The sequence below is a fragment of the Podarcis cretensis genome, assembly GCF_951804945.1.
Source record: "Podarcis cretensis genome assembly, chromosome: 13".
Taxonomy (NCBI): Eukaryota; Metazoa; Chordata; class Lepidosauria; order Squamata; family Lacertidae; genus Podarcis; species Podarcis cretensis.
The window spans coordinates 12,375,289-12,398,853 of record NC_137182.1 but is presented as its reverse complement, the minus strand read 5'-3'; the positions used below and the strand labels follow the sequence as shown (position 1 = coordinate 12,398,853).

At 43.8% G+C, this 23,565-nt stretch overlaps 1 protein-coding gene across 2 annotated transcripts in view; it reads right to left on the bottom strand.

The window, feature by feature from the left end:
- Nucleotides 1-23,565, bottom strand: part of DHX8 (DEAH-box helicase 8) — a 42,050-nt gene that overhangs the window by 16,848 nt on the left and 1,637 nt on the right. Inside the window, exons 2-14 of one of the 2 annotated variants that reach the window (XM_079949297.1) lie at nucleotides 22,241-22,326; nucleotides 22,075-22,147; nucleotides 21,455-21,537; nucleotides 14,127-14,236; nucleotides 12,531-12,836; nucleotides 10,551-10,695; nucleotides 8,327-8,527; nucleotides 8,055-8,142; nucleotides 5,622-5,719; nucleotides 5,289-5,436; nucleotides 3,958-4,139; nucleotides 2,483-2,677; nucleotides 1,266-1,451 (exon numbers count right to left, since the gene is read on the bottom strand). In XM_079949297.1, coding sequence (XP_079805423.1) covers nucleotides 1,266-1,451; nucleotides 2,483-2,677; nucleotides 3,958-4,139; nucleotides 5,289-5,436; nucleotides 5,622-5,719; nucleotides 8,055-8,142; nucleotides 8,327-8,527; nucleotides 10,551-10,695; nucleotides 12,531-12,836; nucleotides 14,127-14,236; nucleotides 21,455-21,537; nucleotides 22,075-22,147; nucleotides 22,241-22,326 — 1,901 coding nt within the window. The remainder of the gene's footprint in view (nucleotides 1-1,265; nucleotides 1,452-2,482; nucleotides 2,678-3,957; nucleotides 4,140-5,288; nucleotides 5,437-5,621; nucleotides 5,720-8,054; nucleotides 8,143-8,326; nucleotides 8,528-10,550; nucleotides 10,696-12,530; nucleotides 12,837-14,126; nucleotides 14,237-21,454; nucleotides 21,538-22,074; nucleotides 22,148-22,240; nucleotides 22,327-23,565) is intronic. The other variant, XM_079949298.1, reaches the window with a different exon arrangement.

The following is a 23,565-nucleotide window of genomic DNA, read 5'->3' as shown; positions in this document are numbered from 1 at the left end:
GGACCAATCAAAAGCTGGGGCCCAGGACAGACAGGCTTCTTTCTTATTTTCTGAGCACAGGGTTACACAGTGGAGAATCCATATCCTTGTTAATAAAGCCTTCCGTCGTTGGGAAATGATATATTATTATTAATAATAATAATAATAATAATAATAATAATTTTTATTTATACCCCACCCTCCCCAGCCAAGGCTGGGCTCAGGGTGGCTAACAAGCAATAATAAAAACAAGTTGAATGATTACAAATTAAAAACAAAATTAAAATACAACATTAAAATATTGAAACATTAAATATTAAAATGCAGCCTCATCGCAGGAGGAGAAGGAAAGGAAAAAAGAAAGAGGGGGAGGGAATCAAATTGGCTCCAAGCCAAAGGCCAGGCGGAACAACTCAGTCTTACAGGCCCTGTGGAAAGAAATCAGATCCTGCAGGGCCCTGGTCTCATGAGGCAGAGCGTTCCACCAGGCCGGAGCCATCACTGAAAAGGCCCTGGCTCTGGTTGAAGCCAATCTAACTTCCTTAGGGCCCAGGACCACTAGAGTGTTGCTATTGATGGACCTTGAGGCTCTCCGTGGGGCATACCGGGAGAGGCGGTCCCGTAGGTACGAGGGTCCCAGACCATAAATAAATGAAATAAATGTTTGAAATAACTTTTGTTAAAAAATCAGAAGCCTTTTTATTAGGAATTATAGGTACCGAGACTCCAAAGGACCAGAGGAAATTGTCCATGTATGCTACAACGGCCGCTCGGATTTTGGTAGCCCAGAGGTGGAAGGAAGGGACAACCCCACAACCAGAGAAGAATGGCAAATCAGGTTGACGGACTATGCCGAAATGGCAAAACCAACTGGGAAGCTCGGGAATCAAGAAGACAAGAAATTTTAAAAGGAATGGGAAATGTTTATAATGTATGTACAAATTCACTGTAAACAGGTCAAAACATTAGCGGGCTTTCAAATACAATTGAAATGTAACAGAATGTATAGATAACTGAGGAAGATGAAAAATTGGAGAAGTATTGATATATAATTGAAAATAGAACTAAAAGGACCCATGGAAGGGATCGGGAGAAGTCAAGAGATTCAGAGTAATCTCGATATTTGGATTTCGTATTGTGTTTCGTTGTACGTTTTTATTTTTGTCAATCAAATTAAAAAGATTATAAAAATAAAATAAAGCTTTTCGTCAATTGTTCTTTTCTAAGTCATTATTTTTAGGAGGTTGTTGGGGGTGGTGGGGAGAGGGATTTGAAAGAGCTGACACCTTTTTCAGGAGACCAAACAGCACATCAGTGTGTATGGTGCGCTCGTGGGCTTCATCCAACATGATGATGGCATACTGCGTCAGATCCGGGTCGATCAGGCACTCTCGCAGCAACATCCCGTCCGTCATGTACTTGATCACTGTCTCAGGACTGGTGCAGTCCTCAAACCGGATGGTGTAGCCAACCTACCAGGGAGAGTGGGGCAAAACGATCAGAAGGGGGTGAAAGGGCAACCATTTCTGCTCTGGCAATTACGTCTTGCCTGCCCGCCTGCAAGAAACAACTGCAAATTTAAAGGTGTAGAGCAAGGATAATAATAATATTTTTAATTTATACCCCGCCCTCCCCAGCCAAGGCCGGGCTCAGGGCGGCTAACAAGCAATAATAAAAACAAGTTGAATGAATACAACATTAAAATATTGAGACATTAAAATATTAAAATGCAGCTTCATCACAGGAGGAGAAAGGAAAAAAGAAAAAAGAAAGAGGGGGAGGGAATCAAATTGGCTCCAAGCCAAAGGCCAGGCGGAACAACTCTGTCTTACAGGCCCTGCGGAAAGAAATCAGATCCTGCAGGGCCCTGGTCTCATGAGGCAGAGCGTTCCACCAGGCTGGAGCCAGTATTGAAAAGGCCCTGGCTCTGGTTGAAACCAATCTAACTTCCTTAGGGCCCGGGACCACTAGGGTGTTGCTATTTATGGACCTTGAGGCTCTCCGTGGGGCATACCAGGAGGGACGTTCCTGTAAGTACAAGGGTCCTAGGACATGAAGGGCTTTAAAGGTCAAAGTCAGCACCTTAAATCTGACCCTGTACTCCACCGGGAGCCAGTGCAGCTGGAAAAGCACTGGGTGAATATGCTCCCATGGCAGAGACCCCGTGAGGAGCCTCACTGCTGCATTCTGCACCCGCTGGAGTTTCTGGGACAGCTTCAAGGGCAGCCCCGCATGGATGGGAATGGATGGATTCATGGATGGATGGATGGATGGATGGACGCATTCCGGCGTGGATGGGAACCTCTGGCCTGTGGAACAGATCTGCATTCCCAACTGGTCTCTTGCCCAATCCATTGTGTTGGCCCTGAGCACAACCTCCCACTGCCTTTCCACTCCTGCCAGCTTGAGGAAAGTAATCAGCGCAGTTGCCACCATGGAATTGTATGATCTGCCACTTCTGGCACATTGCAGGGTCAATCCCCAAAGTACCAGCGCATCTCACCTCCTGTCCCAGACAGCAGCCGAACTCCTCCGATACCCGCTTGGCCACGGACATGGCAGCCACTCGGCGAGGCTGGGTGCAGCCAATCTTCCCGCGGGAGGTGTAGCCAGCCTCAGCAAGGTACTGCGTGATCTGCGTCGTTTTCCCGGAGCCCGTCTCCCCGATGACTATCAGAATCTGGTTATCGTGAACAGCCTAGGACAGAGAAGCCATCGGATGCTCAGGTATCTTCAGTGTTCAAAGCTACTCAAATCTCTTCCACCTGCTACTCTGTCCGTTCTTCTCCGTGAACATTATGTCCAACAGGGAAGCATGCTGCTCTTTGCCTGCACGAATAGGTTTTTCTTTTAAAATCAAGCCGCAGGTTCGGACGCTACAGAAAGGCGCCTACGAATCTGCATGGATGCAATAGCACGGCAGGTGGAAAAATGTTTCCTCGAAATTATTGCCAATACCACAGAACCCGAGGAATCCAAATGTCAGAGCTTTCTGTTGGAAGTGTATGGTTCTTAAAGTGTTATTCAAATGGAAAAAAGATGCTCAAACAAACTAACACCGGAGGGAGCTTCCAGGGACCAGGTGGTGACTTTTAGCTCACTTAGCAGACACCCACCCCCCACATTTGCTTTGCATCCTGCCTACTAATACTAATTCTAGAATTCCAATTCTGCCTACTAATTCTTTGCATCCTACAACTACAACTGGTGTTCTCAAAGTTCCTTATACACCCTGCCACATCCTGCTCAGGTTTTAGACATCCAGATGAGCAAACTTACATGCAAAGTACATATACCACATTCACAGCCCTCTCTTTATAAAGCTGATGTTATGCTTCTACAGTCGTACCTTGGAAGTCGAACAGAATCCGTTCCAGAAGTCCGTTCGACTTCCAAAACGTTCGGAAACCAAAGCGTGGCTTCTGATTGGCTGCAGGAAGCTCCTGCAGCCAACTGGAAGCCTCGGAAGCCCCGTCAGATGTTCAGGTTCCAAAGAACATTTGAAAACTGGAACACTCACTTCCGGGTTTGCGGCGTTCAGGAGCCAAAACGTTTGACTTGCAAGGTGTTTGGGATCCAAGGTATGATTGTATTGGCTTCCTGGTCTGTTTGACTGCATATTAACCAATTCGTTTTTACGGTTTTATTCTCTGGGTTGTAAGCCACCCTGAATTTCTGATAGAAAGGCAGGGCATGCAGGAATTAAACAGGAAACATTTGCTAGGGCATTCATCTATGGAAACATTTGCTAAGGGCATTCATCTATGAAGCTGTGTCAACTCCCAACAATCACAGGTTTTGCAGAATTTAATGGGAGAAGAATTGGCAGGAATATAGAAGCTCCTTAGGATTTTGGAACACCATGGTCATCTCCTGTGGAGGCCAAACCACCTGTTATCAGCATATTGAGATGCTGGACTTGATGGCCCTTGGTTCAATTCCGGACAGCTGGTTTTTTCCCCTTCTTCTCACTCTTACCTGGATGAGCTGATCCTTCAGCCGGTAAATCGGGAGACTTTCCCTCTGCTCAATGATTGACAGCTGAGTTTTTTTCCCGTAAGAGGCTTTATTGCCTCCAAAAGCGTGTTTCTTCCACTCTGGGATGTCGTTTGGCATCATGCCAATCCCTCGCATGTTGGCAGCGATTTGTCTCCCATCCACTGGAAAGAGAGGGGAAAATGTGCATCACACTTTGGTCCGTACGGCAGCGTGGAAAGGGTAAGAGAGGACTGACTAGAACGGGGTGCGAGTGTTAGTTTCTGAGTGTTGCCACTGTGCAGTGCTTTTGGAGTCACAAGACTCTGTTTACACTCCTTGGAAGAAATTTAAAGACTATCTGCAGAAACACTGCAAAATTAATGAATGTTAAAATGATGTTGGACTGAAAATAAGTGGTATTAGCAACAAAGTTAAAAAGTATGTAAAAATGAATTGACAATGGATGAAAATATAGGGCGATAATGTTAAGATATAGAGTTAAGATAATGAAAGAGGGTAAGGATTTGCTGACTTGATTATATTAATGGGAATACAAAAAGGGGAGGTGTGAGGAGGTCAAAGAAACAAGCTAATGAGTCCAAAGTTTTAAAAAAAAGGATTTGTTTTTCACTTTTTTCTTTTCCTGTATTTTGTATTTTTCTCGTTTTCTGTATTCTGTATTTTTGTTTGAGAGTCTTTTCTTTTTGCTTTTTTATGTATTCTTGTATTCTTGACTTTGTTAAATCTTAATAAATATTATTAAAAAAAAAAGACTCTGTTTACACTCCAGAGACCTTCCAGGCTGTTGGAAGTCTCACGGAAGACAGGAGACAGATGTGATGTTTACTGGTTTCCAGTTCCTTTGTTTCAGTTGCTCTCTGCTTTCACAGAGAGAGGGTGTATATTTCTTTGCTGTCTGAGTAGTAAGAAATCAGGCATAGCGATGTAGCAATAAATCTCATCACTTCTGCTGCTTTGGAAACTCTGCTGAATGGGAATGTGCCTGAGGCCTCATCAAAGGCTCAGGTCGTTAATTATTGTCGGTGGACTCGGCCAGAGGAAAATGAGCTTTATCAGCTTGGCCGAGCGGACAGTGAGCACATGGGCTCAAGTAACAGGACAGCAAAAACCATTCATTCCACAGCTGCTTAGAGGGGGAAAGAAGTTGGCTTTCAAGGCCAGCCAGAATTTCTGGATCTCTGCGTCTCCTAAATTGCCTGCTGCATCCTAATTTACAGTGCACGTTACATGTTACAGCAGGTTCCCACAGTGATGTCTAAACAGAAATACATTTTACAACCAAAAATACATCAGGAGGAAGATTCGGTTACCGTCTGGGAGGGGATCCACCCAGTGCTTGTTGAGTCCCATGGGGATGGAGTCCATCTCTGCCTCCCTCTGGGCTTGCTTCAGCTCTCGCCTCTCTTTCGCAAGCGCACTCTGCATCATGGCAGCTTGAGACAGGGAGCCGTCAGGGTTCTGGAGTAATACAGGAAAACGTATTCCATTACTTGCTGCAGAGCTAAGTTTGTCCAAGAAGTCCTTGCTGAGCTTCTTTAGCCATCCCAACAAATGACACCCCCAAATCAAATATCAGCACACCCTCGCCATCCCTCCCCACCGCTGGCAATATATGGAAGGGCCCGGGAACTGGATCTCGTCACCTTCACAATCTTGATGGGGCTCATGTCCATGCTCTGCTTGGTGTGCCCTCGCAGGAACGGTGGCTCCTCTTCTACCAGTTCAATTTCCAGGTCCTCGTCTGGAAGAGGGAACCAAGCTCAGTCCCAGGCACATTTTAACAAGGTTCCCTGCTCTCATCAACAAACCCCAACCTTGTTCGCTACCAGCTAAGCTAGGGGATGGCACCTGGGATAGCTCAGTGGGTACAGCCCCATATTGGGCAAAAGATTCCAGCAGCGCAGGAGGGGTTGGACTAGATGACCCTCATGGCCCCCTTCCAGCTCTACAGTTCTATGATTATCTAGCAGCCTCTAGGCTAATCTAGCCCCTGCAAAGAGAGCAGACTGGTCCCTGTACTGGAAAACTTTTGCCCTCCAATAAAGCACGGTCCTAGCCTCTGGAGGACACAGAAATACAATGGAAAGAGACTCTCCCTTGAGTTCTTCTTTGTAGATGTTCTCAGCCAGGAGTAGGTAAGCTGTGGCCCTCCAGATGTTGTCAGACTAACTCCCATCAGTCCCAGTCAGCAGGGCCAAAAGTCAGAGATGATGGGAGCTGTAGTCCAGCAACATCTGGAAGTGTGCAGATGTTAGCCATGTTTCTAGGCAGTGTGGAAGACAGGGGAGCAGTTAATTAGTCTTGATAGTGGAAGTACAGTGGTACCTTGGTACTCGAACGGCTTGGCTCCCGAACAAATTGGCTCCCGAAAGCCGCAAAATAGGAAGGATTTTTTTAAATATAATTTTATAGTTATTGTTTGTTAGTTTCCTTGCTTTTAGGTTTAGGTCTCCCAAAGTGGCACAAAATATAAAATTCAAAAAACAATTGTAACATGGGGGGGGGGAGAATGGGGGGATCTGAAACACGCTAATACATATTAAGGAATTATGTCTAAAAGAGTCGCCGTAACAACATGTAAAACTGTCAGCAGAATAAAACCTGACTAGTAGCCATCAATACTCATGTCCTCCACGAATTTGTATACTGGCCTTTAAAGCCATCTATAGTTAACACTTGTCTTTTCTTCTCCTTCAGGGTGGGAAGATCCCAGTGAGGTGGACAGCCCCAGAAGCCATTGCCTACCGCAAATTTACCTCTGCCAGCGATGGGATTGGATTAAGTTTGAGAACCAAGGCACCACTGTACCTTAAATCCACCATTCTCCAGTTCAGAGTGGGGCGTGAGCAAAATGAATTGCTAGATGAGGAACAAGCACAGAGGTGAATCAAGTCTAGACCATCACAGAGCACAATTTCCATGGGGCCACTAGGGGGCACATCGGAAGATGGCTGACAATAACATCTCTCCGACCCACACGAGGTAATTTGGAGGCTATGATGGGAGTAATTAGCCTCCCTACCCCCCCCCCCAGTATGGTGGGGAGGGACTGCCTTGCCTGCTGTGCCATATACCACCCCCGAATTTGTGGGGATGGGGGCACTAGGCACAAAGCCCTCCTGTGGGATTCCGGTGCTCCTGGACGCCGTCCCTGATTCGCGCCACTAGCTGCAAGAACTTCAAAAGAAACAATTTGGATGAAGGAATGCACATATCTCAAGGAAGAAGGGGGAGTAAAGACTGCTAACAGAAGAGATCTCTGATAAAATAAGACGAGTCGGAGGAACAAGAGAAATCATGAGAAGATACGCCAAGACTCGGTATGGCAAATGACTGATGGGGGAGGGGGAAAAAATTTCCTTTCTTTCCTTATGTGATTAAACAAGTATCCCCTCCCCTCACGAGTCAGAAATGTCGTTTTAAGGACTTAAGCTGTGGATTTAAGGCTGTGTGGAGATAAACTTTCAAACCAAAGCATGTTTTAAGAAGAGCGTGGAATGTATAAGAGCTTTGGAATGACGCAGTTAAAAATGCCGTCGCCATATTGGGAAGTTCTGTCGGAGGACTTAAGTCTGAGAGGAGAAATAGAGAAATAGAGCTGTTTTTATATTGTGGGTGAAACTCCTCAGTGGGACTTAAGAGCGACAGTTTTGCGAGATTAATGATGGAAAGAGCGATGTTATCTATGAAGGCGATGATATATGGAAACCATCTCGATTTGAGGATTGGAAGAACGGAAAAATTCACACAGGATTATTATTGGTGTTTATCGGCTTAAGGAGACTATCAGAAGAGATCATAAAGAAAAAAGAGAAAATATATGAACAAGATGTGATGTGGAAACAGCAAGATAAGACTGGATAGAATTATGAACTCTGTTTGGATTGATTTGGACTGATTTGGACATTAACGCAGTAGCAAGAAGATGATCAGAATCCCCCTTCGGATCTTGAAATATGGGTCCCCCCAACAAAATTTAAAATTCGGCTTTGTAATTCGGAATTTATGTGATGTGATTTGATTTGATTGGCCGGTTAATAAAAATTATTTAACAAACAGAGCACAATTTTCATTACCTTCTTCATCGTCAACCTTTGGCAGGATCCCAGTTTCCTCGTCGAAGTCAGGGAACTCCTCCTTGGAAAGCACGTTGGCAGCAATCATCTGAAGCAGGTGGGGAAGCACAAGGGCAAAACCTTCAGCCAAAAAGTTAAGAGGCCTGTATTGTTCTAAACACAAGTTTCTTTAAACGATGGCCAACACCTTCTTCATGCTCGGGCAAAGGACTCAGGGCTGGTCTCCTGCTTGGTTGCCACGGGTGATTTAGTCCCAAGCCAGAAATCGTTACCTGCTTGATTTCCCATTTCTCAGGGTCAGAAATGCGAGTGAGGCGCTTCCGTTCCAACGTATCGTCCTCTACCTCCGGAGCGCTGACCAAGGACAGGTGGGTTGGCCGGTCTGGGTTCCTCATGGCTGCCTCCTCAGACTCCCCGACGAGGTTCCGGCGTCTGTTTGGGTTCAAGTCCTCCCCTGTGTCTTGATCTACATCCTAAAGCACACATAAATCACAGATTGGCACTCCCCTCAATGTAGCAATGCAAAAAGTAAAAAAGAAAATTAGCTTAGTTCCATTTTGCAATTATTTTTTTTAAATTTATGCTTTATTGTACACCTCAACAAAAACAAGAACAAAAAACACACAGCCATACATTTACATCACCCGCCACCTCAAATACAAAATAAACCTTCTGTTTTGTCAGTAAACCTTCTCAAAGTACATCCAACTTCCCGTCTTCTCCATACTTCTTTCAAAATTTACAAACTTATTGCATAAATCTGTACGCTCATTTTACAACAAAACATTACTCTTCTGTGTCTTTATTTCTTATTTAGTACAGCTGCAGAAGTTATTCAGAGGCAGCGACTGAATTCATAATGCAACAGTTATTTTTAAGAAACGTTTTGAAAACTTCCCATTTTGCAATAAATATTTGTTTTGACTTGTCTTTCATTTTTTCAGATAGTTGGGCCAGCTCTGCATAATCAGCTAGTTTTCGTAACCATTCTGATCTGGAAGGAATTTTATCACTTTTCCAGTTAGTCACTATTAAGACTAACGTATAAAATGGCATATAAAAGAAACTTATTTTACCTTTACAGTGGTACCTCAGGTTACATACGCTTCAGGTTACAGACTCAGTTAACTCAGAAATAGTACCTCGGGTTAAGAACTTTGCTTCAGGATGAGAACAGAAATTGTGCTCCGGCAGCACAGCAGCAGCGGGTGGCCCCATTAGCTAAAGTGGTGCTTCAGGTTAAGAACAGTTTCAGGTTAAGAACGGACCTCTGAAACGAATTAAGTACTTAACCCAAGGTACCACTGTATAGGAATGTCTGGTTCTGTAATTCCGAGTAGAAAGGCCTGTTTTTTAAAAAAATAAGACCGTGAACATTTTCTTAAGTTCACCGTATATGTCATCCCAGAATATCTTAATTTTTTTACATAGCCACCACATATGAAACGTGATACCAATTTCTAATCCACATGTCCAATAGTTCCATTTTGCAATTAGTGTGCAAGCCTAGCGTGTCGCCCAGGTGAGACATGTAGCTGCATGGTTGATATCGACAACAACAGTTCCTGTCTTAGGGTTTCCCAGTAAGCGAGAAGCAGTGGCTGGTAAACAATGGCCCATTTGCATCTGTCACTACCTCTGAGGTCAGTAGCAGGTGGCTCTTGAGATCAGTGTGGTCCATGCAGGATTCCCCCCCTTTACCCTCTTCCTTAAAACTGCTGGTGCCAATTAGAGGAAAGGGCAGGTGAGATATCCCAAGGCCAAAATAACTGCAGAGCAAGGGTGAATAGTTGAAGTCCAGGGTCGAAACAGTGCCTTGGCACTATTCCCTGATAGCAACCGCTCACCTCCTAGGGAGCAAGTGTTTTCACACCACAATACAGTGGTGCCTCGCAAGACGAAATTAATCCATTCTGTGAGGCTCTTCGTATAGCGGTTTTTTCGTCTTGCGAAGCAAGACCATTGACAGCTTAGCGGATTAGCGCTATTAGCGGTTTAGCGGCTTTTAGCGATCAGCTGTTAAGCGGCTTATCAGCGGATCAGCTGATAAGCAGCTTAGCGGCTTAGGAAAAGGGGGGGAAAGGGGGGGGGAACCACAGGAACTTGCAAGACATTTTTGTCTTGCGAAGCAAGCGCATAGGGAAATTCGTTTTGCGAAGTGCCTCCAAAACGGAAAACCCTTTCGTCTAGCGGGTTTTCCGTCTTGCGAGGCGTTCGTCTTGCGGGGCACCACTGTACGTTGTCCTAAAGGAGACCCACCCCTTGGCCCAAATCAGAGATGGAATTGTTTTATTATATGGCCAAAGTAAGGAGGAGTGGAATGAGGATGGCCAGGGACTGACAAGTGAGCACTGGAGAAGCAGCAAGGCAAAATGAAGCAGACAGAGGAAAGAGGAGACGCTAATGTCCCAGGGAAACATGGAGCAAGACAGAAGGGAAGGACAGAAAGGGAAGGGAAAAGAAACAGAAGAGGAGGTGGAATAGACCCTCTCTTACCTTCATGCTGAGGCTGGTTTTAGAGCCAGTGAAGGACAGAACTTTGACTTTGACCCTCTGCCCTTTGCTCACCACGTCAGCCACGTTAGCAACACGCCCCTCGCGGCGCAGCTCTGAGATGTGGACAAGTCCTTCCCAGCGCTTCCTGAAAAGGGGAATCGGACACGGAAAAAGCCAGTGGGTATCTGCTACGTCTCATGCAGGAGCTTTTCGAAGTTATACACTGTAAGTTCCACCCACCGTAAAGGTATCAAGACAGATATGGTAATAACACACTTAATTGTTGAAACTCCAAGGTGGCTGTCACCAATGGAGGCAAAGGCATTGAAAAAGCTCAATACGGAGTCTAAATGGCCAAAATATTGTGAAATCTTGGAACAGGAGGATAACAAGTGGAAATTGCAGAGTTTTGAGAATCTAAAAGATAAAGTGCGAGATTGGCTTCACTATTATCAAATAATGGAGGTTTATAAGTTGGACAGGAAAATTGGTTTTCAGGTGGAAAAATCAAAATTAGAAACAGAACTGTTAGAACCCAATACTAAGAATTTGTCAAAAATGTATAACTTGCTGTTGAAATGGAATACACAGGATGAAACGGTTAAGTCAGCTATGATTAAGTGGGCACAAGATATTGGTCATAACATTATGTTTGCTGACTGGGAAAGGTTGTGGACCACCGGTATGAAATTTACGGCGTGTAACGCCTTGAGAGAGAATATTATGAAAATGATTTATAGGTGGTACATGACCCCAGTCAAGCTTGCAAAAATTTACCACTTATCAGATAACAAATGTTGGAAATGTAAAGAAAATGAAGGTACATTCTTTCACCTCTGGTGGACATGCCCAAGGATTAAGGCTTTCTGGGAAATGATATATAATGAAATGAAAAAGGTATTTAAATATACCTTCTTGAAGAAACCAGAGGCCTTTCTCCCGGGTATGGTTAGCCATGTGGTGCTAAAGAAGGACAGAACGTTTTTTATGTATGCTTCAACAGCAGCAAGGATACTTATTGCAAAGTATTGGAAGACACCAGATCTACCCACTCTGGAAGAATGGCAGATGAAGATGACAGACTACATGGGACTGGCAGAGATGACTGGCAGAATCCGAGTCCAGGAGAAAGAGACAGTGGAAGAAGATTGGAAGAAATTTAAAGACTATCTTAATAAATATTATAAAATTAATGAAGGTTAGAATTGACATGGGTTTAAAAACTATGTGGTTTTCAGGGGTGTTGATTATGGAAAAAGAATAGAATTATTAAAAAATATGGGAAGTAAGGGAATGGATTTGCTGATTAGATAATGAAATTAGAATACAGAAGGGGGAGGTATGAGGAGGTCGGGGAAATTAGGTTTAAGAAAATAAGGATGGAAATTATACTTGTTTCTTTTGGTTTTTTGTTTGTGTATGTTTTTATTGTGAAACTTTAATAAATATCATTTAAAAAAAAAACCACACACTTAATTGTTGGACTGGGAGGTGTATATAATCCCAAGCAAGCTTACCCAAAACAAAAACCCCTGGACTTCAACGTAACTTACTTTGTACATGCCTAAAATGCCATAAAATCCCCGCGACGGGGTGAGCTCCCGCTGCTTGGTCCCTGCTCCTGCCAACCTAGCAGTTCAAAAGCACATCAAAGTGCAAGTAGATAAATACTTCCAGCAGGAAGGTAAACGGCGTTTCCGTGCACTGCTCTGGTTCGCCAGAAACGGCTTTGTCATGCTGGCCACATGACCCGGAAGCTGTACGCCAGCTCCCTCAGCCAATAAAGCGAGATGAGCACCGCAACTCCAGAGTCGGTCACAACTGGACCTAACGGTCAGCGGTCCCCTTTACCCTTTAAAATGCCATAGACATGGCTTTGCAGTTTAAAAAAAGTGTTGCGTCAGTTTCTCACTTTTTGGAACGGCACAGATCAGTGGCAGCCAGGGATGCAAAAGGTGAAGCCCACCTTGTATCAAATACCTGAGTCCTTCAAGCTGGACAAAGCAGCCAAACTGCATGATGCTTGTGACTTTGCCGTTGTAGATGTCCCCAATGGAAGGTTCCTCTGGTGGGGGCCGGTCCACGTGCTTATCCCGCCATCGCTCGCTGCTCTTCTCTGCAGGCTTCTCCCGCTCCTTGTGGTCCCAGCTGGGGCTTCTGCTCCTGGAACGATACCTGGACTTTCCCTTATTCCGCTCCCTCGTCCGGGAACGAGAGGGCGACTTCCGCTTCCGCTTTTGGTCCCGGCCCCTGCTGCGGCTGCGGCTCCTCCGCCTTCTCTTGCTGCAAACAACAGAAAGTATGAGTACTCAGGTCCACTCTTGATTCAGACACTACTTTAATACAGTGGTACCTTGGACACGGGTGGTGTTGTGGTCTAAACCAATGAGCCTAGGGCTTGCCAATCGGAAGGTCGGTGGTTCGAATCCCCGCAACGGGATTCCTTGGGAGACCAAGGAGAGCTGTTTTTAAAACACCTCTGCAGCCTTCTCCTTGGTCAGTCACGTGGAAGACTACAGGGCATGGCAGAATTAGTGACAGCAGCAGAGTCTGATTGGGCAACCTAATTTGGCTGATAATAGTTAAAATACTGGCAGGTGCCTTTTTTTCCTTTTTTACTGAAACAAAATGGCAAAATTCGGCAGCTTCTCCAGGCTGCGGTCTGTACTCCAATACTGTCCACTACGATGGTGATATTTGTGGATTCGTGATGGAATATCCTACCTGAGATAAGAGAGTTGAATTATATGTGGGGTGGGCAGACCTCAGGCTATTGGGGTCTACTTTATCTTTTAAGTAAAATCTTGAGGTCCACCAATAAGAGGCAGGTGCAAAACAGTAGCCATTTTGGGTGGGGCACTAAGAATTAATAAAATAAGAGGCACACGTGCCATCAATAAATTTGCGATCAATAACAGAACCTTGCAAGTCCTTTCACCTCATCATCCGCACACACCTTTTGTCACGCTGTGACATTCGTTTTTACCTGGCTCATTTAGAGGAGAGGAACCTTTTAGACAAGGCTACTGTTAGACAGGGGATGTGGGTGGCGCTGTGGATTAAACCACAGAGCCTAAGACTTGCCGATCATAAGGTTGGCGGTTCAAATCCCCGCGACGGGGTGAGCTCCCGTTGCTCGGTCCCTGCTCCTGCTAACCTAGCAGTTCAAAAGCACGTCAGAGTGCAAGTAGATAAATAGGTACCGCTCCGGCGGGAAGGTAAACGGCGTTTCCATGCGCTGCTCTGGTTCGCCAGAAGCGGCTTAGTCATGCTGACCACATGACCTGGAAGCTGTACGCCGGATCCCTCGGCCAATAAATTGAGATGAGCGCCACAACCCCAGAGTCGGCCATGATTGGACCTAATGGTCAGGGGTCCCTTTACCTTTACCTTATTGTTAGACAACTGGGAATCAGAAACTCTTGCCAATCTACTGTGTGCCATTCTTAAATCTACCAGTAGATCCCAACCTGCCTTCTGCCCACCTCTGAGCTAGATCACTTATGACTTTTCCAAAACAACAACAACACACTGAAAAAGTTTCCTTCTTGAGGAGATGAAGCCCCAGGAACCTACTGGTCCTCACTGCTTCGGTGCTTCTCCTGCCTCCCTGAAGTTGGCATCAAAGCTTCCAGTTCCTTGAGGGCATCGGCAGCTACCTTCACATCATCTTCATCCAACATTGTCTGTGAAGGAAAGGAGAGAATCCCCCTGAATAGACCGCTGGTACACTAATTCAACACCTCTTTCAGATCCATGTGGTGACAGCTGAACTAGAACCGAGTTCTTCTTGGCTCCAAAGTCAAATCTCACCACACTTGGACCCCACTGTTGAATTCAGTAGCACTCGCTTTTAAGTAGGCATGGTTAGGATTCTGCTGCTGATCAGGGAAGCAAGAGAAAACAGAAAGGAGCGTCTCCACCCCCATCATTCCGCCCAGACACTGAGGTCCAGCGCCGAGGGCCTTCTGGCGGTTCCCTCGCTGCGAGAAGCCAAGTTACAGGGAACCAGGCTGAGGGCCTTCTCAGTAGTGGCACCCGCCCTGTGAAACGCCCTCCCAGATGTCAAAGAGATAAACAACTACCAGACTTTTAGAAGACATCTGAAGGCAGCCCTGTTTAGGGAAGCTTTTAATGTTTGATGGACTACTGTATTTTAATATTTTGTTGAAAGCCGCCCAGAGTGGCTGGGGAAACCCAGCCAGATGGCGGGGTATAAATAATAATTTCTTGGGAATGCTGTTATTTTGCTATTATTCACAACCCCCACTCCATTCCCGCACTTGGGGTGCCTGGCTCTCCTCCCTAATCTCACAAACCTCCTCCCTCCAGCCTTTATGCCTGCAACCCACACTCTTCTGTGCAAGAAAAAGAAGAGTAGAAGAAGAGTTTGGATTTGATATCCCGCTTTATCACTACCCTAAGGAGTCTCAAAGCGGCAAACAATCTCCTTTCCCTTCCTCCCCCACAACAAACACTCTGTGAGGTGAGTGGGGCTGAGAGACTTCAGAGAAGTGTGACTAGCCCAAGGTCACCCAGCAGCTGCATGTGGAGGAGCGGGGACGCAAACCCGGTTCACCAGATTACGAGTCCACCGCTCTTTTTTTTTTTTTAATAAATATTTATTAAGCATTTTTTAAAACAATCAGAGACATAGGTAATAACATAGTATTTTCAAATATCCATGTTTCATGCACCTCCTTGGACTTCCTCACAGCTCTTGCTCCTGCATTCTAGACTTATAAATTTTGCTAGCAAATTATTAAATTAGTTCCATTCATATGATAAAATTTCCCCAAATTAATTCTCCAATTTCGGAATTTAAAATCACACTTATAAAATACTTAATTATAAAATACTGTTTAACCAAAATTTATCTTTTCTTCCAATTACGCTTAAATTTATGTTTTTTATGTTTGATTTGTTGAAGCCATGTTGTTACTAATCTTACATCTTTCTTAACATTCATACAATTTTCAATATTTTTGTAAATAGTCCTTAAATTTGTTCCAATCCTCCTCCACCTGTTCTTCTCCCAGGTTTCGGATTCTGCCCGTCATTTCCGCCAGTTCCATATAGTCTATCAGTTGCATCTGCCATTCTTCCAGTGTGGGCAAATCTTGAGTTTTCCAGCATTTAGCGATGAGTATCCTTGCTGCTGTTGTAGCATACATAAAGTAAGTTCGATCCTTCTTTTGCACACTCTGGCCGACAATGCCTAAAAGAAAGGCCTCTGGTTTCTTAGGGAAGGTATACTTAAATACCTTTTTCAGCTCATTATATATCATTTCCCAGAAAGCCTTCACTCTAGGGCAAGTCCACCAGAGGAGAAAGAATGTTCCTTCAGCTTCTTTACACTTCCAACATTTATTATCAGACACATGGTATATCTTTGCAAGCTTGACTGGAGTCATGTACCACCTGTATATCATTTTCATAATGTTTTCTTTCAAGGCATTACATGCCGTAAATTTCAAACCTGTGGTCCATAACTTTTCCCAGTCAGCAAACATGATGTTATGCCCTATGTCCTGTGCCCATTTTATCATAGCTGATTTGACCGTTTCATCCTGTGTATTCCATTTTAACAGCAAGTTATACATTCTTGAAAGTGTCTTAGGGCTGGATTCTAACAGTTCTGTTTCTAACTTTGATTTTTCCACCTGGAATCCTATCTTTTTGTCCAACTTGAAAACTTCTTTAATCTGAGCATAATGTAACCAATCTCGCACTTTATCTTTTATTTTCTCCAAACTCTGCAACCTCCAATTATCTCCATCTTTTTCTATTATTTCCCAATATTTTGGCCATTTGGCCTCCATATTGAGTCTTTTCGGGGCCTTAGCCTCCATTGGTGATAACCACCTTGGGGTCTTGTTTTCCAATAAATCTTTATATTTCAACCAGACATTAAACACTGCTTTTCTGACAACATGATTCTTGAAGTTCTTATGTATTTTAACCTTGTCGTACCACAGATATGCATGCCAACCAAAAGCATTGTTGAATCCTTCCAAATCCAAAACATCAGTGTTTTCAAGAAGTAGCCAATCCTTCAACCAGCAGAAAGCTGCTGATTCATAGTACAATTTTAAGTCTGGCAGGGCAAAGCCCCCTCTTTCTTTAGCATCAGTTAGTATTTTAAACTTAATTCTGGGCTTTTTGCCCTGCCAGACAAATTTAGAGATATCTCTTTGCCACTTCCGGAAACTTTCCATTTTATCCACAATCTGCAAAGTTTGAAACAAAAACAACATTTTTGGCAATACATTCATCTTAATAGCAGCAATACGTCCTGACAAGGAAAGTTTCAATCTTGACCAAACATCTAGATCCCTTTTGATTTCAGACCAACATTTTTCATAGTTATCCTTAAACAAGTTTCTGTTCTTCGCTGTTATATTTACCCCTAAATATCTTACTTTTTTGACCACATTTAATTCTGTCTCTTTCTGAAACCTTTCTGATTCTGAAAAAGTCAAGTTTTTTTCTAAAACCTTGGTTTTTTGCTTATTAAGTTTAAATCCCGCCACTCGACCAAACTCATGAATCAATTGCAAAACCCTTTTAGTACTAGGCTCTGGCTCCTGTAAAGTCAATACTAGGTCATCTGCAAATGCTTTCAGTTTATACTGTTTCTCTCTGACCTGAATACCCTCTACCAACCGGTCTCCTCTAATCATGTTTAAGAGCACTTCCAGGACCGATATAAATAACAAAGGGGATATAGGGCAACCTTGTCGTGTACCTTTTTCAATTCTAAACTCTTCTGTCACCACATTGTTCACTATCAGTTTAGCCTTTTGCTCTGAATAAATTGCCTCTATCCCATTCTGGAACCCCCACCCCACTCCCATTCCTTCCAAATTCTTCTTCATAAACTTCCAGGAGATATTATCAAAGGCCTTCTCCGCATCTATAAATATCAAAACTGCTTTCGTATTGATATTTGTTTGCAAGAGTTCCAAAATGTCAATAATGTTCCTTGTATTAGCAAACAAATGTCTACCTGGGAGAAAGCCTGCCTGGTCCTTATGAATTACTTCATTCAAAACTTTTTTAAATCTACTTGCTAAAATGTCTGCAAATATTTTGTAATCCACATTTAGGAGGGAGATGGGGCGGTAATTCTTAAATTGTGTCTTTTCAGTTTCTAATTTAGGTATCAATGTGATGAAAGCTTCTTTCCATGACTCCGGTGCCTTCTTCCCCTCCATAATTTCATTACAAACCTCCATTAGTGGGTGTATCAAATAATCTTTCAATGTCCTATAATATTTGGAGGTAAGCCCGTCTGGCCCTGGAGATTTGCCCAGTTGCATATTCTGAATGGCCTCTTCGATCTCTAATTGTGTTATTTTATGATTCAGGATTGTTCTGTTCCGCAGAGACAACCTTGGTAAACCATTCTCCTTCAAAAATTGTTCTATCTCTGATTCATTTTGCAGCCCTTGTGTATATAATTGCTTGAAATATCTATGGAAGCACTTTCTGATGTCCACTGGGTTCTGTATGTTTCTTCCCTCAATTTCTAAGTTTGTTACTGTATTCAGTTTTTGTCTCTTTTTCAGCTGCCATGCTAGCAGCTTTCCACATTTATTTGCCGATTCAAAAGATCTTTGTTTCATTAACTTGACTTTCCATTCCACTTCTTGATTTATTAATTTTGAATATTGTGCTTGGTAATATTTGATTTCTCTTAGAATCTCCTTTGATTTCGTTTTCGATCTTAATTTCTTCTCGCCTTCTTTAATTTTCTCCAAGATCTTATCCTTTTTATCATTCTGTGCTTTTTTCTTAATGGTATTCTGCTGTATCAGAAACCCCCTCATAACCGCCTTGCTTGCATCCCATACAATTCTTTTTTCCACCGTTGTGTTCAAATTTATTTCAAAATAGTCCTTCAAAGCTTTTTGGGCTTTTTTACTGATCTCCTGATCTCTAAGCAGATTGTCATTCATCCTCCATCTAAAGGAGCCGGTTGGCATTAATTTCATATCCATCTTTACAGCGTTATGGTCGGAGCAGGTCTTTGGGCAGATTTCCACTTTTTTTATCTTGGGTGCCAGGCCTCTAGTTGTCCAAATTTGGTCGATTCTTGTCCAAGTCAGTTGGGCTTCAGAAAAGAATGTTCCTTCTCTTCCTAGAGGGTTCTTTGTTCTCCAGATGTCAATCAAGTCCATATTGTCAGTCAGTTCAAAAAAGGTTTTAGGTAGTCTGCCTTCTTTTGTTACATTTTGACTATGTGATTTATCCATGTTCGTTGAAACCACCCCATTCATATCTCCCATCATTATGATGTCGTCATAGTTCAGATAGTCCAGCATAGTCTCATGCAGCTTCTTATAAAATTCCGATTTTCCTTCATTTGGCGCATAAATTTCTAATATCAAAAACTTTTCTCCTTGAGTTTGAATCTCAATTGCCAGAATACGTCCTTGTTCATCCTTGAATAGAAATTTTGGTGACAGGCTCTCTTTTGCATAAATCACCACGCCTCTTTTCTTTACTCAATCCGAAGAGATAAATTCTTGGCCTAATCTTTTATTTATTAATACTTTTCTATGTAGCCTGGTCACATGCGTTTCTTGTAAGCAAATAATGTCCAATTGTTCTTTTTTCAAAATATGAAATGTCCTTCTTCTTTTCTCCGGGATGTTGGTGCCATTTATATTCCAACTGAGAAGTTGCAGAGACATCCTGGTCAAATCTGTTATTGTTCTGGTGGTGGTGTCTTTTTGTCCTGGCCTTCAGGCCCCAAAGGTGTAGGTGTAGGTAAAGACTGTGGTCCAGCCCCTGGAGGTGTTTCAATCCCTTTCTGAAGGTCTTCTCCGTAGATATTCAGGAATTTATCTCTGTCTTCAGCTGTTTTGATTTTTACCTTCTTCCCTCTGAACGTAAAAGATAGTCCTTGTGGATATTCCCACCTAAAGACAATTGAATTACTTCTCAACAGCCTGGCTAATTCAAGATAGGTGGATCTAAGGTCCAGAAGTTGTTTAGGAATATCCTTGTAAATCTCTGCTCTTTTATCCGAAATTTGAAGTGACTTTCCGTAGTGCAGTCCTAATATTTTGTCCCTTTCCTCCTTAGTTCTCAAAGTAATCAAACAGTCTCTGGGCTTGTCCTTCTTTGTGAATTTCCCAAGCCTAAAGGCAGTCACAATTTTAAAATCTTTTTCCTCCTCCAAAGGCCACCACTTGGAAAATTCTTTTGTTAAAAACTCAATTAGGTTCCCTTGTTCGGATTCAAGTTCTGGTATAAACCTCAATTTTAAGTTGTTTTCCCGAGCTCGAAGTTCAATCATAGACAGATAGGCCTGTTGTTCCCCAACCTGCTTGTGCAGTGGTCTTACCTCCTGCTCCAGTGCCTCAGTTTTCTGAATGGCTTCCTCTGCCAGTTTCCGATTTTCTACAGTGGATTCAGATAACTTGCCAATTGCTTGAGCGTTCGAAGCAACTTGTTCAGTTAACTTGTTAACACAGTCTCTGGTCTGGTCAATCTTTGCCGTTTGTTCATCCACTTTTTTATCCAGTCCTTCCAATTTTTCAAGTATTTTGTCTAAGACTGAAGCAGATCCACCTGATGCCATATCTTCTCCCAGCAGGTGTTCACTTTCCTCTAGTTCCAAAACATCAGGAACAGATGATCTGCGCGGCTGTGAAAGTAAATTCAAAGTTGTTTGTCTTTTCCCTTTAGCCGCTCTTGTTTGTCTCCCAGTGCCGCTCATTCCACTTCTATCTGCTTAGTCAAGGTCAAATTGAATATGTTCTCATGGGAATCCACAAGTCCACCAAGTAAACAGGAGGAAAGGAAACCAAAAGGAAAGTCACATATAATTATAGTTCCCAAGTCCTCTAGAGGGAGCCACTTATGTTGCAGGGAAGAAGTCAAGTTGTTAATATCAATTATTTAAAATATTCCAAACTTCAATACTTCAGAAGCTTTAAAAACAATATCCAAACAGCCTTTGATTCCCTAGAGACCTTCAACTAAAATTGTATCTGGCAGAGTTGGTCTCAAAGTATAACAATGTCTCAATAAGTGCAGGATGTAGCAGCACAATGCAACGGTTCCAATAAAGCTCAGCAAATAATAACTCCAACAACAAAGTATCAGAGTCTTGCAATCTGACAGTTCTGTTATTTAGGCAGTCCGACTACCTGGGGTTCTTTGTTGATTTGTAAATCCAGCAGGGGAGGTACAGACACAGTTCGTATTTGAAATAAAACTTTTTAAAAGTTGAGTCTTAAATAGCAACTTAAATAGATGTGAGAGTCAATTGCCTTTTAACACCTCTTCAAAGACTTCAAACGTCAAAGTCTTTGCTTTAGATCTTAAGCAGTGACAAGAGACGGACTTCCTGTTTTCGTCTCTCGCTTTTAGCCGAATTAGCAAAAGATTTATCCACCAAATCCTTCTTTCATTTCTTACTCACGAGTTGTTGGTTTCAAACTGAATGTTTCCAGGAAAAGAGGACAGCGCTCACCGACAGCAGCTACGCGGCTTCACTCCACAGAAAGAGCGATTGACTCACAGCACCGCACCCCCTTCTACGTTCCGGAGCCTCTTACGAGGTCCCTTCTGCGTTTCGGGGAGCGCTCCTGGTGCCCGCCGAGTCCCACGGCCACAGGCTTACGCTGCCTGTGGTTTTCCGATGTGGGTCTCCGCTGCGCCGTAGCGGACGACCCGTTCCTGCGGAGCTCCCTCTTCGCAGTTAGAAGAGGGCAGCCATTGCCGGACGCACCGCCTCCGGACATCTACGAGTCCACCGCTCTTAACCACTACACCACACTGGCTCTTACCACCCACTCACCCTGTTCCTAATGTGCTCTCTTGCCCCAGATTCCTCTGCACTCTGCTCTTCCCGTCTGCAGCTCAGAAATGAACAAAAACCCACCTACCCTGACAATGGGATTGTCTGGTCTACAGAGGGCAGGAAACAACTCCTTGTACTTTTCCTTTTCGGTTTTCGGTTTTACAGCTTCTGCAGCGATAATAAACAAAAGAAAACACACACAACTTGAAATTTCATTTCATTTCACTTTTAACCTGTATATGTACCTCCTTTCTTTGTTACTTCCTCTATTAGATTTTCATCTAAATGTTATTAGCTCTGCTGCATTACTTGCACTCTGGAAAGGCAAAGGGCCATGGCAGATTTGTATTTCTTTCTGCTGGTGACAGGCAGGTGATGGGATCCCTTCTGACAGGCCAAGCACTGAGGATGGCAAGATGTGCACTGAAACCCTGTAACTCGTGGTGTGGAATTTTGGCAGCAATCCCAAGACCTAAAGACTAAAGGCTCACACTATGAAACTGTAAGAGAGACTGCAAGTGTGCTGACCCAGAATCTGGCTTGTACCAACCCATAGTGGGATCTGTTTTTAACCCATATTTTTGTTTATTTGTACACCTACTCCAGAACTGTGCAACTATTAATGGTTGATTTCTAACCACAACTTGCAGTTGCTAGGTCCCTTCCACCTCCATTCTGCCTGTGTGCCCGTGAGGCTTCACTTACCTTTGCTAGTGGAAGGTTTTGCAGGCGGTCGCATCGTCTGTATAAGACGCAGCAGGTTGCTAATGAGGGAATCCTGAAATAAAGGATTTGGGTTTAAAAAAAGAAGCAGCTCAACCACCAACACCACCCTCTGCACCTGCTGCCTTCAAAAGATTTTTGCACTCACTGTAAATTCAGCACCATTCTTCACCAAGGCTGCCTTGAATGCATCAAAGGTTGTATTTCTCTCTGCGAGGTTTATCACAAATTCAGCTGTAAACAATTGAAGGGTGAAAGGAAAAAGGATTAGGCGAAAATGGCTCACACTGTTTTGGAGCAGGCACGGTCCCAAATCCTAAAATACCAGCATATACCGTATTTTTCCGCTCTATAGGACGCACTTTTTCCCCTCCAAAAATGAAGGGGAAATGTGTGTGCATCCTATGGAGCGAATGCAGGCTCCTTGGCTTCAGCGATAGCAATGCGAAGCCTCTGAAGCGCAGAGGGAGCGCTCCCTCCACGCTCCGGAGGCTTCGTGTTGCTTTCCCTGAAGCCTGGAGAGCGAGAGGCGTCATTGCGCACCAACCCCTCTCACTCTCCAGGCTTCAGGGATAGCCGCCTGAAGCCTTCGGAGCGCAGCGCGAGTTCCCACTGCGTTCTGGAGGCTTCAGGTTCCTTTCGCTGAAGCCAGGAGTCTTGCTCTCCCGGCTACAGCAAAAGGAACCCGAAGCCTGAGGAGCACAGCGGGAACTTGCACTGCACTCGGAAGGCTTCAGGGATAGCTGCATGCAGCCCCTCTGGCTGGAGAGATGGTGCGCGGCTAAAGAAGAAGCCAAGACAGCGAGCGGGATCCCTAGCAGCTCTGGGAGAAGCGGACAGGCTGCGGCAGCCTGTACGCTGCTCTTTGGGGCTGGGGGGGAAAATAAGATTTTTTTTTCTTGATCGTCCCCTCTAAACGCTAGGTGCGCCCTATGGTCCCATGCGCCCTATGGAGCGAAAAATACGGTACATTTCCCAACTACATATTGCTTGGAAGAACAAGTGCACTCTCTATGCAATTCACAAGATGCTATAAGCAGATAGCAGGTTTATTGAAGAAGAGATGCCTACAGATAAAAACAGTCCAGATTACATTAGCAAGCCAGTCAAGAAGCATATCCCCCCTGGGAAGGGCACTCTCAGATTTAGGAACATCTCTAACAGAAGCCTGGCAACAGGTAGGGGTGTATTGAGGGTGGGATGGGGGAAACAGAATTGATCATAATGAATCTAAAAGAACTGTTTAAAAGATATTAAATGGTACCAGTGATTTTTTAAAATTGTTTCATTGCTTGTTGAAGGAAAGACAGAATAAAAATCCAACAAATAATAAGTTAAAATGCATACATTTGTCACATGATAACTGAAGGCATTATTGTCAGTCATATGACCACAGGTGAACATTTTTATTTCTGCAGCTATTTCTGAATTGTATTCTTTCATCATATACAAACATGCTACAATGAACCACCT